At 39.0% G+C, this 13,988-nt stretch overlaps 1 protein-coding gene across 1 annotated transcript; it reads right to left on the reverse strand.

Annotated features, from left to right (window-relative positions):
* Positions 1 to 8,930: 8,930 nt before the first annotated feature.
* Positions 8,931 to 9,443, reverse strand: SERLADRAFT_434248 (uncharacterized protein; the record flags this gene model as incomplete). The annotated part of the gene is made up of 2 exons (XM_007314480.1): positions 8,931 to 9,209; positions 9,285 to 9,443. 2 exons carry the CDS (start codon positions 9,441 to 9,443, stop codon positions 8,931 to 8,933), a joined length of 438 nt encoding a protein of 145 aa, XP_007314542.1.
* Positions 9,444 to 13,988: the final 4,545 nt, after the last annotated feature.

A 13,988-nucleotide genomic window follows, 5' to 3' on the forward strand; every position in this document is an offset into this window, starting at 1 on the left:
TGGTGCATTTGGATCAAGAGGAGATGGCATTAATGACACATATTCTAGCATTGCAATATGATGACACCATTTATGTTTTTGGTGACTATTAATTCTGGGATGTGATCAAATTTTCCCATCTTGATCTGATGACTGCGTTGGCTGTGTCTGTAAGGCTGATGAGTTGCCGACTGTATATGCGTTTGTTTCCTGGCTTATTTGGGCCCTTAAAGCCCAGGGCTCATAACCTAAAAAAAGCTAGAAAAAGCTCAGCGTTGATGATCAACACCTACTATTAATGTTCCAACCTAGACACAGCTGATAGAATATTAGTCAACAAGAAATGTCAATGTGATGCTATATGCACCTCAGCCCTAGCCAGAAAGAAGAAAATAGAATTAGATAAATTGTCAGGCAATATCCAATTGCCAAACAAATAGACCAATTTAGCATAAAATTCTCACGATTCAAAATATTTGAGATTATGGCACTTGACTCGACTTCAACTTGATCTGATCTGATCGCCACTCAGACATTCACAACTCAATGTATTGAGGACAGCACAAGACTGCGTAGCGTAGTTGTGTAAATACATGAGTGCACTACTCAGTCTCATTTTGCCTTTATTCTTCCACCACATCTCCATGGACCCCATCCCTCCCCAACTGAAAGAATTTCACTGTGATTGCATCAAGTATTGCAAGGGTGTCCTCAAAAAAATATCCAAAAAAACCTACTACAGGAACAAAGAATTTTGCAAAGGATTATATCCAATGCAACCAAACAATTTATAGCACAGAAGGCCATAGAACTTGGCTTTTGAGCAGAAGCATCTATCCCATCCTCTCCAACATCTTTGTCAATACCTACAAGGCCACTCAAGAAACAAAAAAAAGCCCACAATGCAGTGGAGACACAGCAAAATATAGTCAAGGAAGCATCTGTGTGCCTTTCTATATCTTGTACATATTCCATATATCTAATCTATATTAGTATACATACATAGATCCCCAATCCCCTCGCTTGCAAACTCCTGATTCCTCTAAGCCTCCAAACAGCAGAGATAATTGAGTATCACTTAAGGATTTTTCTAATGATCCTGTGGCGGACAATATTTAAGGACTTGATGAAGCCAAGTTACAAGAAATATCTGATCTCACACAGCTTGAAGACCTTTGAACCACTATCAAATTTGTCAGAGCCATAAATAATGCAAATTTGGATGACCCCAATATCCAAATCCATCCAGAAATGCTTGGGCGGCTTCAAAATCCTCCCCAACATCCTTGCACCCTCAAGGACCCTCACACATTTTTCTCTCTCAATCTTTTCCTGTCAACAATAAAGACTTCAGAGCAAGTATATAATGATGTTTGCAAGGCCTATGCACAATTGCATCCAGAACATGCCAGCCTGTGGAAAGGTTTTGAATGCACCACAAGGAGTTATGCCTCATTTGTCTATATCAAAGAGCTGTTCATGGTATAAGAAGGGTGTAACAACTCAAGTTTTTATACTCTAGTGCAGAACTAACACAAGCAGAGATAAGTGAGTGAGGGAGTTGGTAGACTCTCTTAGGGTAGGACCAAGTTAGCTGTTGGTAGACAACAGGAGGACTTACTGAGGAGTTTTCAATCTATTGGTGGGTATATATACTACTACAATGTGTTTGTACATATGTACTATATAGTTAATAAAAAGGGGTGGCTGATGATATTATAGGGCCAGCCACGAGAAATAAAAGTTCAACCTGAGAATAAATTAAAGAGGAAAGCGCTGTGTGGCATAAGTGTCTGTATTGGAAATGAAAGTTAAATAGGAGCTTAAAAGTGATGTGGTTGAGAATGTTGTTATTATAACAAAGGATAAAAGAAGGGAATTAAAAAGAAGGGAATTAAAAACTGATAGAAAGCCACCAGATGTTACAACCAAGACTTTAGTTACTCTGGCACACAACTCAGACAATGCTGTAAAGGTGGTTACCCTTTGGATAGGGCCGAGTTAGTTGTGGGTAAACAACAGGAGGACTTGCTGAGGAGTCTCCTTGATCTATTGGGGTATATATACTACTACAGTTTGTTTGTACATATGTATTGTACAGTTGATGGAGGCAGTGGCTGATGATGTCATGGGGCACAGCCCATGTGACCAGCTCCACTGCGTGAGAAACTTGTTATCTAAAAATAGAAAAGGCAGTGCAGCGCGAGAAGTGGAGTTTGAACAATAATGGAAGGTGGTGCTGCGTGGCACAGGGTGTGAAAACTACAAAAGAAAGTTGAAGAGGAGAATGAAATTTAAAGGTCCAAAAATTGTGTTATCGTAACAGCTATGGGATTACAGTTGCACTTAAGTGGGAGTGACAAAACCAGATAAACCTAGTCTCTGCTAAAGTGGCCATTGTTCTCCTAGGAGTTATTGCTATATAGGTACTTCCCTTCCATCTTTACATATCACTGATCCACTTTTTGTTCTCACTAGGTCCAGTTTGTGGTAATGTTCTCCCCAGTTTTTACTAAAAGCAACACAGTAACAGATTCAGGAACATGATATTCCTCTGTTCTCAAACTTTTCAAAGATCCTGACAAGCAGAACAAAATTGTAAAGCTTCTCAGATGGTGAAATCAATGAGTTTCTTTTTTGCTGTTTTCTGATTATAAGCTGTTCATTATACACTTCCACCAGCCGCTTTTTCCCCAGCCAGTCATTCACCTGAACATTTGTCTCAAAAAATGGTGCTTTAGCCCAAATTAAAGCAAGACAGGTTGCCCTAAAGGCTGCTACCAATACATCAACTGAGCCACAGCTGTCCTAGTATAGTTATCCATTATATATATAATGTTGATGTCATATACAAAATACATCTGTCTTGATTGCTATTACAATTGCAGAAAAATAATTTATATGAGCATATTTAGCAGCTAGCTCAGTATATTGAATATACAACAATGAGATATAGCTTCATTCAAGTGCTATGTCACTCTTCAAGTCCTCTCCCGCCAAACAACACCTAGATGATCTCCATGCCACAAACCTCCCCACCTGGTAGCAATCATAATCCTACTATCAGTACCAAACAGTCAACAGTGACAAGACAACTCTCATACTGGTAGGCTTTTTCTTGCTTCTCTCATATTTATAATTAGTGTTGTCACCAGGCTCACTACTGACATATGGGAAAGACATCCCAAACATTTGACTCCAATGTTGGGACATTTTCCAAAGTTACAAAGTCTTGGATCAACACTTAAGAAAATAAATATTATTATTCTGAGAGCTAGTGCCCAGTCAGTGTGATTATGTGCACTGATAAAGAAAAACCGTCATGTGCAAGCTTTTATCATTTAAAAGATTTCTCACCAAAAATGATCTGCTGGTTATATTGGGGGATAGAATGCAGCAAATATCTTATAAATCAAATAAGTATTGTCCTAGTAATGAGAAGAAAAGCTCTTGTGTCCTATCTTCTTTTACTGGACAGATATTTATGCATTCCTGAGAAGGTGTGTTTACAGATCTTGAAACAAAAGTTAACTATTGGTGGTTTTACCAGCTATTAATGTCTGACTAACAATTATCTACAAGCCATATCATCATTTATGCTAAACTTTGTCAAACAACCACAGTGAAGCTCTATGATGTATGTGGTTGAGTTTGCTGAAGATAGATGTTATATATGGTGCTTCTTGTATTATGCTACAAAACTGTGCTCTACACTTGCAGTCTGACAAGAAAAATGGCGATAACAACCCAGAAATCACATTAAAATCAACTGGATCTCTTACTAGAATCAACTTTTGTATGCATTGCTAAAAACCTATCATATACAGTATAAAATCACTTTAAAAATGTGACTAATTCACTCAAGATAGCACACATGAAAATCACTAGAAAAATCACCAGCTGAACAGTTGAATTTGGCAAGACAATAGAGCCAGAAAGTATCAGTTGAATTCAGCCATAAAAGGGTTGATTTTAACATGTTTCATAATTATATATTTGATGATTTTCATCGCACACAGGTGAATTTTCACATATAACTGTGTATTTTTTATCTCAAAATGAGTTGATACACAGGGTGATTTTCACTGCTTTTGGGTTGCACGGTGGAAGTGGTATTGCTTTTTCCCATACATTTACATCCTGTGTCAAATACCAGCATTACACTGTATATTATCTTGTCTTCCCCTAGACCTCTAGACATAATTATTATCATATCTCTAGATTATTTCATCTTATCTCAATCCTCGTTAGAGCCAGAGATACTTCAGAGGAAGAGAGAATTGAAATGTGCTTCACACTAGGAGGGGTGTTATGTACTAAGGGAGAACAACACAGCTATTTCACATGAAGAGAGAAAGGAGTCACATACCTATATATTACTGGCTACCAGAAACCAGAATAAAGTAGGATAGGCCAGAGACTGCAATAGGTGTGCAGACAAGTAGTTGAAGCTAACCTGCTCAACATCAGGGAGCCAAGGAAAGAAGGCACTAGAACATTGTGGCAGGGAGAATTGATCTTGGGACTCCATCTTGGCGTGGGTTGTGGTTCTCATGATCTCACTCTTCACTCCCAGAGGTGCTATACTATTTGAAACATGAATATCTGTCTTCCAAGGCTGCCTTGAAACAGAGACACAAAATAGGGGAAGGGCACAAAAAAATAAAGAGTTCAAGGTGGTTGTGAGGAATTGAGAAGAGGAAGGTAGTTGTTCCCAACAGATGAAAATAAACTCACTGTGTGCAAGCACTCCTGCAGTTTCTAGTGATTTGCAAATCAAACACTGCCCTCAATTGCTCAACAACACTTTTCTTACAAAATTGTTGTAACCAAACATAGCCTTCAACTTTGCAGACCAAACACCAGCATCAGACTGGGCAACTCAGCACAAAAGGTGTGATGGGTGGGCACAAATGGGAAAATCAACTTGAATAGAGTACTGATGTTGACTCATAATTGTCTTCATCCACAATGTGCAAGTTAGTGCTGTAATTCTCGCGATTTTGAGAAGAGGGTGTGATAGAAATATTGGAGATAATATAATTCACAAGAGGTATGTGCTTCCTCAATTGAGGGGAAATGTCCAAGGCTGGCCTTAAAGAAATGGAAGGAATGATGCCCTTGTGGAGAGGACTTTCAGAGAGAGCAAAAGCAGTAAAGGGGTAGGGAAAGTTGGGAGAGGTTAGCTCATTTTTCTGGAACCTTGTGTTTTGATACAGTGAGAACACATTTTTGTTGGGGAAAAAAATAGCAGAATGAGGACAGATGAATAAGTCCAGACTAGGTAAGAAGATGTGAACATTGCAGTGGAAAGAAACAACATGATGACACCATGCTGGGCTACCTTTCAGATGCTTTGGACACTTTCCACAAACATAAAAATATATTGGTACAACTCGACATGAGAGAATACCTGAACATCCCTAAATTCCACGCTCTCCTCCACTACTGCCATTTCATCACATGATTTGGAACCACCGACAATTACAACACCGAGATGTTTGAGCGCTTCCATATTGACTTTACCATGGATAATGAAGAAAACAAATTCCCTCACTCCAAATTCCAAGACCAAAGACATGTTGTTGCCAAGTATCCTAATAAATGTCAGCAAAGCACTTTGGACGTCATGGAGAAGCATCAGTGCCCTGGATTTGAATCAGCACTCAAAGTCTTCCTTAACAGTAAACTAACTCACCCAAATACATGTTGTGAAACCAGATTACTACCCCTTCCATTTTAAAATCTCAATATCTTCCATGGCTTCAAACTCTGTTTAAGTAGCCTAGGCAATGATGTCGACCTGGAGAATAACCAGGTAGATTCTGTCAAAGCCAGGCCAAGTGGAAAAAAAATCTATTGCTGCAGTTTGATACAGTGGTTGTGATGAACTCTCCTGATTGTGAGGCTACAGGCATAAAAGGTAATGTTTCTCCTACCCTATAACCACAAGCATGTCTAATACTAATGACTGTATTCAAGAAATAAGAATTGGGAGATTAAGAGTAATATTTAAACTACCTAAAACACTATACGGTTTCCATGCATCCCCCAATAATTGGTCAAAACATCATTTGGCATATGTAGAGTGGTATAGCAACCTCAAATCCACAGCTGAAAAGTACCACTTGATGTACTCTGTTAATAAGGTACCTCGAAACACTGAAGGTTTTCCTCCAGGACAAATCATCCTTTTGTCCAGTATTAGACAGGTTTGTCAACTTATCCCTGCTTTTGGTGGTTTGCATGATACATATCCTCATCATTGGACTTATAGTGATATTCTGGATGTTTGTCACAAATTTTATCTCAATAACTTTAGTAGCAAATATGCATATCAAACATTATAGTAGTCATATATGGCATTTTAAATTTTATGTCTATAATACTATTATTGCTTTTGTTGCTCCTATTGCTTTTATTGCTCATATAACACTATAGTCACTATGATCATACTATAAGTGCTATAGGTGCTATAATGGTCTTTATTTGCACATATGTACACACCCCTCTACTATATAGCAAAAAGCTTTTTACTGCTGTACTTATATTCAGAGGTGCTACTTGCTTAGGTATAATAGCTCCTAGGAGAATAATGTCTGCTTAGCAGCTTTAGCTGAGACTGGGTTTATCCAGTTTTGTTATACAATACCTTAGGGGATGAATTATTGGCCTATAATGTATAATAAGGCCTAGTATCTCCATTGGTATAATACCCTACATGAACAAAGCCTTCAATATGAATGAAGCCTGGCCCTAAACTTGAATATTCACATGAAGGATAATTCTCTTGACAGATAACTGCATTGGTATTATCCCAAGTTCTCAACCAGGTTATGAAAGAAAGCCTAATTCTAATATTGGTATAATGTTTTACGGGGTAAGGCCCTCAACAAAGATATGAGATGAGGCCCAGTATTTCTTCTTAGCCATTATGCGGGGGTTGAAGTCCAGTATTTGTGTTAGGATAATGCCCTAGACACAAAGCTCCCAACCAAGATATAAATAGAGCCTAATCTCACAATTTGCATGACATTCTAGAGAACAGGACTCTTGACCAATATTTAAAATAAGGCTTATAATTGAAGATAGAATCAGACAACCATGGTCTCAACCAGTGGGTGGGATAAGATCCAGTCCCTACATTAGGAGAGTACTAATGTCTCAATTGGTGAGTGGGATAATACTTAGTCCCTGCATTGGGATAGTACCATGGCCTCAACCAGTGCGTCGGATAAGACTCAATCCCTACTTTGGGACAATATCATGGCCTCAAGGGCTAATCCCTTAATTAGCTACAAGGACCAGGGTATTATCCTAATATGGGTTTAGTCCCTAGTATATTTACATAGACAGGAACAATACTCTGTCTAATTTCAATGGCCTGGATATTATCCTAGTATGGCTTTCATTCCTAGTATTTGTATAGGGACTAAGGACCAATACCCTAATTACCTTAGGGCCAAGATATTGGGGGCTTTTAGCCTCATTACTTTGGTAAAGATAAAAATCTTCCTCATTGCTTCCTCCCAATTCCTTTTTGGCTTGGCAGAGAAAATGTCACAAAATAGGTTTAGAAGCATTTCATCATAATTTGGCCTGCATTTATACTGAGAGAAATACCTCTGGTAATGGAGGTGGGGTTCTCATTGGTTATATACCACTAAGTGTTTGCCAGTATAATGTTTATTCTGTGTGTACTCAGTACTCTCACTTTTAAGTTTCTTTTTCAGCCCACAGATCCTGCTGACCCATCTGACCACAATGTATGAGATACTCCAATGTTTCAAATGGGAAGTTTAAAACCTTTGCTGTAATATTTGGAACACTCTCAGGATGAGCATACTGCAGAGAAGCAATAGGGTGCAGTGATATAATTAACAGAATAATCCACCCTAGAGTACCTATTGAAGCTATTGATAGAGAAGAAAGCTATGCAAGTACAGCTAGCATTAAAAAATGTACATATTACTTAAAGTGTCCTTTTTGCTGTCTTAAGTGTTTAAAATGATATTATAGCAATAGATCTCACAAGGTAGAATAAGTAGGTCTGTTTTCAAATCAATGTTGTAGCCTATTAAGATATATGTAGATATAAAAGTACAAAACTGCAAAATTTTGCTAAGTCCCAACACTATCCCAAACTCTCAACCCCTACTGAGTCAACCTGTCAAATGGGCCTGTCCTGTTTTTCCCTACCAGCCAATTATACTTTAATTTACTTTATAGCTATATGCCTGGCCTTAATATCATTTTTCTCGGACAGGTGTCTACGTTTTAACCTACTTACCTGTCTTGAGGAGCTTAGTGGCCTTGGTGTAGCAGCTTATAAAATAAAGATAAGACCAGTAAGATTGGTAAGACGCTTGTACATTTTCTGATGCACCACTCCTTGTCACTATTGTAACATACCTCTATATTTCCCAGTTTAAACACCACATTGTCCATACACCTGTTACTGCAAATAAATGATTTGGTAAAAAGATAGAATAATGTCTCAGTACCTATATCAGAAATAACAGTTTTAAAGCTTGTTGTATTTCTACAAAGACACATTGCTTTAGATTTGGGTGATGTTAAAGCTAAATAATATACATATTGACTTAATATTGTGTAACTAGGTACAAACTGGACAAGAATCAATATCAAGTGGGCACTCAATTATCCCTACATTCTCTGAATCTGAGTCCATTTCAACTGCTTGCTCTTCTGCTTCTGCTAGGGTAAATGTGCCATTCATATAAGTTTTCCAAGCACTTAGAAGCCTGGGGGATGACTATGGCAAGGCCAGTCTGACAAAATGCAGGTGTTGGTTTCTAGCACTTTCTATGCCAATTTTATAAAGAGCAATTATAGAAGTGACCACCTTTACTCTGGGGACTACAATGTGTGGTAAAAGCCAAAGCATATTTGTGAGGCTGGTGCTCATTATGTGATGCTCTAGCATAATTCTATACAAAAACACCCCCAGGTGGAGCTAACTCAACATGGATAAACTCATAAAAGCTATCATCCCTAGCCTTTATAGCATATCTTCCAAATGCATCACTAGGATCCCTGGCATCCATCCTACACATTTGATTCTTTTCCAGGAATTGGTTGAGATCTATATCCTTAATAATATCCATAAGAAGTGACTTTGACAGCAGATTTTTAACCCAGTCAAACTTTGGCTTTCTCATTGATCCAGCAGAAAATACAATTTGGGCAAGTTTTCCAGGATCTTCAAGCTAGTAAAAATCAGACAGTGAAAAGGCAGTTTAAGCACTAATACTTACTCTAATACTTTTTTAATACACTGTAACCTCTGTGACAACCTTGTTTATCCATTTAAGGACACCAGCATGCTCACAAAAGTTGCGCATAACCGACATATCAATTTCATTTGTTCCAGCATCTTTGACAATATAATTTTGATCAGCTGGAATATACAGCTGCAGGTGCTCCTGTTTAACTTTGAACATAGGGTGGTGATGTTTTCGGCTATCAGCTTGCTTGCCAAAGCGGATATGGTGCTCCCACTTATTTCTAATTTCATCAGATTCCTAAATCCAATGATGTTTAGGTAGGTCAGAACTCAAAAATGATTTTGCATAAAAGGTATGGAATTGACTGTCAAGTATTTCATCTCTCTTTGGATTAGAGAGCTTAAACCTGAAAATATGTATGAGCAGACTTTTCTGTTACAATAACACATTTTTGGACCTTCAATTTTCATTCTCCTCTTTAACCTTTTACTATAGTTTTCTCACATTGTGCCATGCAGCATTTTCCCTTTTGTTCAAACTCCTCTTTCTCGCCCTGCGCTGCCTCTCTTTTTATTTTAGCTACAAGTCTCTCACGCAGTGGAGCTGGTCACATGGGCTAGGCCCCATGACATCATCAGCCACTGCCTCTATCAACTGTACAGTACACATGTACAAACAAACCTGTAGTAGTATATATAGACCAATAGATCAAGGAGACTCCTCAACGAGTCCTCCTGTTGTATCCTCACAATTAACTTGTTGAAGCCCAAAGGGTAACCACTCCCTCATCATTCTCTCTATAGCTTGTCTGAGTTGTGCGCCAGAGTAACAAACTCTTGGTTGTTACATTTTCTGCCTTTGGTGGTTTTTCTTGTCAGTTGCATAATTGTGAATTGCATTCAGAACATTTTGGGGGGCATCATTGGATGCACAATAAGACAAAACATCTGAAAACATATCAGCAGTGCTTTTAGCACAATTTTTTGTGTATAACATATACATCTGCTTCAGGTAAGCAGAAAACATTGCCTTCTGATAAATGACCTGTTGCATTTACAATCACTTGAGGGATATCCCTGGATTGGCAGTAAGACTTTAGGTCTCACTATATACAAGTATTGCTTTTGGTACCATCTGCTCCATATAAGGCATATATTTGCCTCAAGTATGTTGAAATAACTGACTTCTGCAATGGATGTGCTGAGAGAGCCAAGCTATAGACAGCCAGAGGACTTTGGGCCACTTATTGAACCAACAGAGAGTGGATATCATTAAAGCTGAGATATCTAGCCCCTGAAGTTGTACTGTCTTCAAGTTTGGTGCCCACTAGTTCAGGTGCTGATAGGGTGGGGATCTGTGTATAAACACTTTTAAGAGTGCTTTGAAAATGTGCCAAATATGTCCTGGATTCCAGTGAGTTATCTGGTGTCCATGGCAGAGATAGATATGTATGACTCTCAATATTTGAGACATTGAACTTGGAAATAAAGACACATGCATCCAGTGCAAATTGTGCTAACTTGGTATCAATGACCTGTGAACAGATAAAGGCAGATTCATTATGATATTTCATGATGGTAGTTGAAACTTAGTTGACTTACTATGAGAGAAGATGCTGCAGCAGTCAAAACATTAAGTGACAAAACCAGATAAACCCAGTCTCTGCCGAAGCAGCCATTGTTCTCCATGGAGCATAGCCACCACTCCATGAAGTAACCATTGTTCTCCTAGGAGCATAATTATACTCCTAGGAGTCATTATACTGTAGCGAGTAGCACCTCCAACTATAAGTAGTAGGGGGTTTAGTATAGGAATACCTCAGTTGTTTCTATAGCCTCTTGGGCAGCGGCTAAGGCATGTTACATTACATTTATAAGAGATCACCTTAAACTAACATCTGTTGTAGTTTCACTTAGTTTTATTATTAAGTGCAGTTGGCACATTACACAACAATGACATGACTTCAAGCCAGTGCAGTAAATCATGTTCAAAAAACCTTGGCAGCATGTCTGCAAGGCTGGTGCTGCCAGACAATGATGCTTTGTGTTAACAAGGTGCTCCCCCCAATATTGAAATAAGTAATACAAATTGTGAGGTGTATTATCCTTAGTACGCTTGGCCATATCTTTTACATCACCGTTGGGGAGATACAATGTCTCCAGCCCACAGATGTTAAGCCCTAATCCCTCCTTTGGGTCCTGCATAATCTGCATGCACAATCGCAACATATCCAGATTCTTTGTGCTCCTTGTATCACGGTGTATGCAAAATGTGTCAGGACATAAGTTTGGATCCAAAATCAACTCCACAAATGATAGATGCTTGGTGTGGATGACCTTGTCTACACTGACTGCCATCACTGATGATAGCTCTCCTAGTACCCAGTCGATAGCAGTTTCTGTAACTAAGCTGCTAGAGACAATAAAGTCTTTAATGTATTTGCGTGGCAATGATACCTTCGCAAATACTATAGCTCCTAGTAAGGGCTGCACCAGGTTACTACTTTTAATTTTGGCCAATGCATTTGTGGCTATCCACCTATAAAAGGAAAAGACGGAGGTGAGTAATAATGTCTTGAAATTGATGTATATAGAAATTGTAGCTGCCTACTCCTTCTCCAACCCATTTCTCCACTGCATCTCTGTCACCATTGCAAGGACCTTTACTCCATTCCACCTTTCATCCTCTACTCTCACCCGTTCACTCCAACAAGTTAGGGAACAAGGTCCGCAAAAGGGCCTAGCGCATGAGATAAGTCAATCCCCAACCTAGTACTTTGTTCTGCTCTCCACTTCATCTCCAAACTCCATTTTTCTGAAGGTCACAGTTCTGACACTACCATCAGTACTGAAGTTGGCACCACTACTACAAAGTGCACTCATCAGACAAAGTAGTTATTTTATTTCATACTCTAACATATTCAGGATCATTTACTTTTCCATACTTCTTCCTTTTTATGTCTTGGTTTTCAAACACTTTCCCCATTACACCTCTAGCCTTAGGGCTGGAGATGTCCTTTGCTATTCTCCTTTTTATTGCCCTAATGGGTTTTCTTAACTATAAATACCACTTCATATCGCAGATCAGAGGATGGGTAGTACTCCCAGGCAGCCAGCACAATGGGTAAGGACTAGTAGCTGAGATCTCGCTAACCAGCTCCAAGTTCCGTCAGTGCCTGGATATATTAATAAAGGCCTTGTTCAGGATCATACCTTATCATGGGAATATGGTTCCTGAACATGCCTGACAAATCTATTATAAGTACATTCTCTCACCTGCTTATTAATCTCTAAAGTTGTACCATAGTTTTTATTTTTCTTATTTGTCAATCCCATCTTCAGACCACTTTCTTTTATTCCTTTTTTGGTCTGAAGAGATAGACAATTAGCTATAAATACCCTACATATCCATGTATATTCTCTCATATCTATCGATATCTGAGACTCATTAACCTCCTCCTCTCTGCAAGTGCTGAGAGATAGGTTTTGTTTTTGTTTTAGTTAGCTTTGCCTCACAAACATCTTTGTTACAAGTCAACCTTTGCTGATACTTGCGTCATGCCGCAATCACTCCTTATGTAAATTACAAGCAGTCCAGAAAAATGGCTAGTTATAATAATGTATACTTCTATACTAATATCAGCTCTTTGACAGAGTGGTTATATGTTATATGTATGCCACAGGCTATGATTTCTGGACCTCTGAAAAGTCAGAGACCCTCAAGTCTGAAATCCCAAATCTTTGAATTACACTCCTTGTGCTCTGCCATTCAGCATAGCCCTGTTCCTCACCCCCACATGGTACTCCAGATATCCGCTCTGATTCTTCTGCACCAGACCTTTATTCCGCCATACTTTTCCTCCACATGTTCTCATACTCCTTGTGGACTCTGTAATTGAGACCTTATGGTACACTCCCCTCACATATGATTTCCCCTTGCTAGATAATTGTCTGCATGGACTCCATACCTACATTACGGGTTACTCCTTATGAACTCCAATCCCTCCGATAGTATATAAGCCATAGCCCCCGTACTCCGTTCCTGCAGTTTGAATACCAACTAGTTCCTCCCACCTTTATCCAAGTCTTCTTACAAGTTTTCTGGTCCTTCTCTGAAGGACCATTACTCCTCTCCACCTTTTGTACTCTACTCTCACCCATTCGGTCCGTCAAGTTAGTGACCAAGGTCCGCCGAAGGGCCTAATGTATGAGCTAAGTCAATTCCCAACCTCATACTATGTTCTGCTCCTCAACCCACCTCCATACTCCGAACTCTGATCACTCTGAAGGTCACAGTTCTGACATTATATTCAAAAAAGACCTGGTTGCAACAGCTCTTGGAAGTGAAGTGGCCGTGGGTTCAAATCCATGTAAGAACAAATACCATTACTACAGAATAAAAAATTGTAATTTATTTTGTCTCTTACAAAGCCAAAAAATAATGATTTTCAGATACTCCTAAATGGGAATTGATTACTGGGTTCAGACCCAGTGATCACAATTAGATTGTAGTTGTATTGCAAAGATATGGGTTTTCCCGACAATCAAATGCAACTGGTGCAATCCGGTGTAATACCAGTCACTTCCGGAAATCTCCGATATCTTGTAGAGAAAGCAGGAGTTACATAAGGATGGGATAGTGGAAAGAGCTACTTATACTGTCGTTCCCTGGTTTTTTGGATTTCATGGGCCAACCGGGATGTCACAAAATAACGCTAAAGTCACATAATTGTCTCACGTGCCGTTTTGAATCAGCGCTCGG

The sequence above is a fragment of the Serpula lacrymans genome (genome assembly GCF_000218685.1).
Source record: "Serpula lacrymans var. lacrymans S7.9 unplaced genomic scaffold SERLAscaffold_3, whole genome shotgun sequence".
Classification (NCBI taxonomy): Eukaryota; Fungi; Basidiomycota; class Agaricomycetes; order Boletales; family Serpulaceae; genus Serpula; species Serpula lacrymans.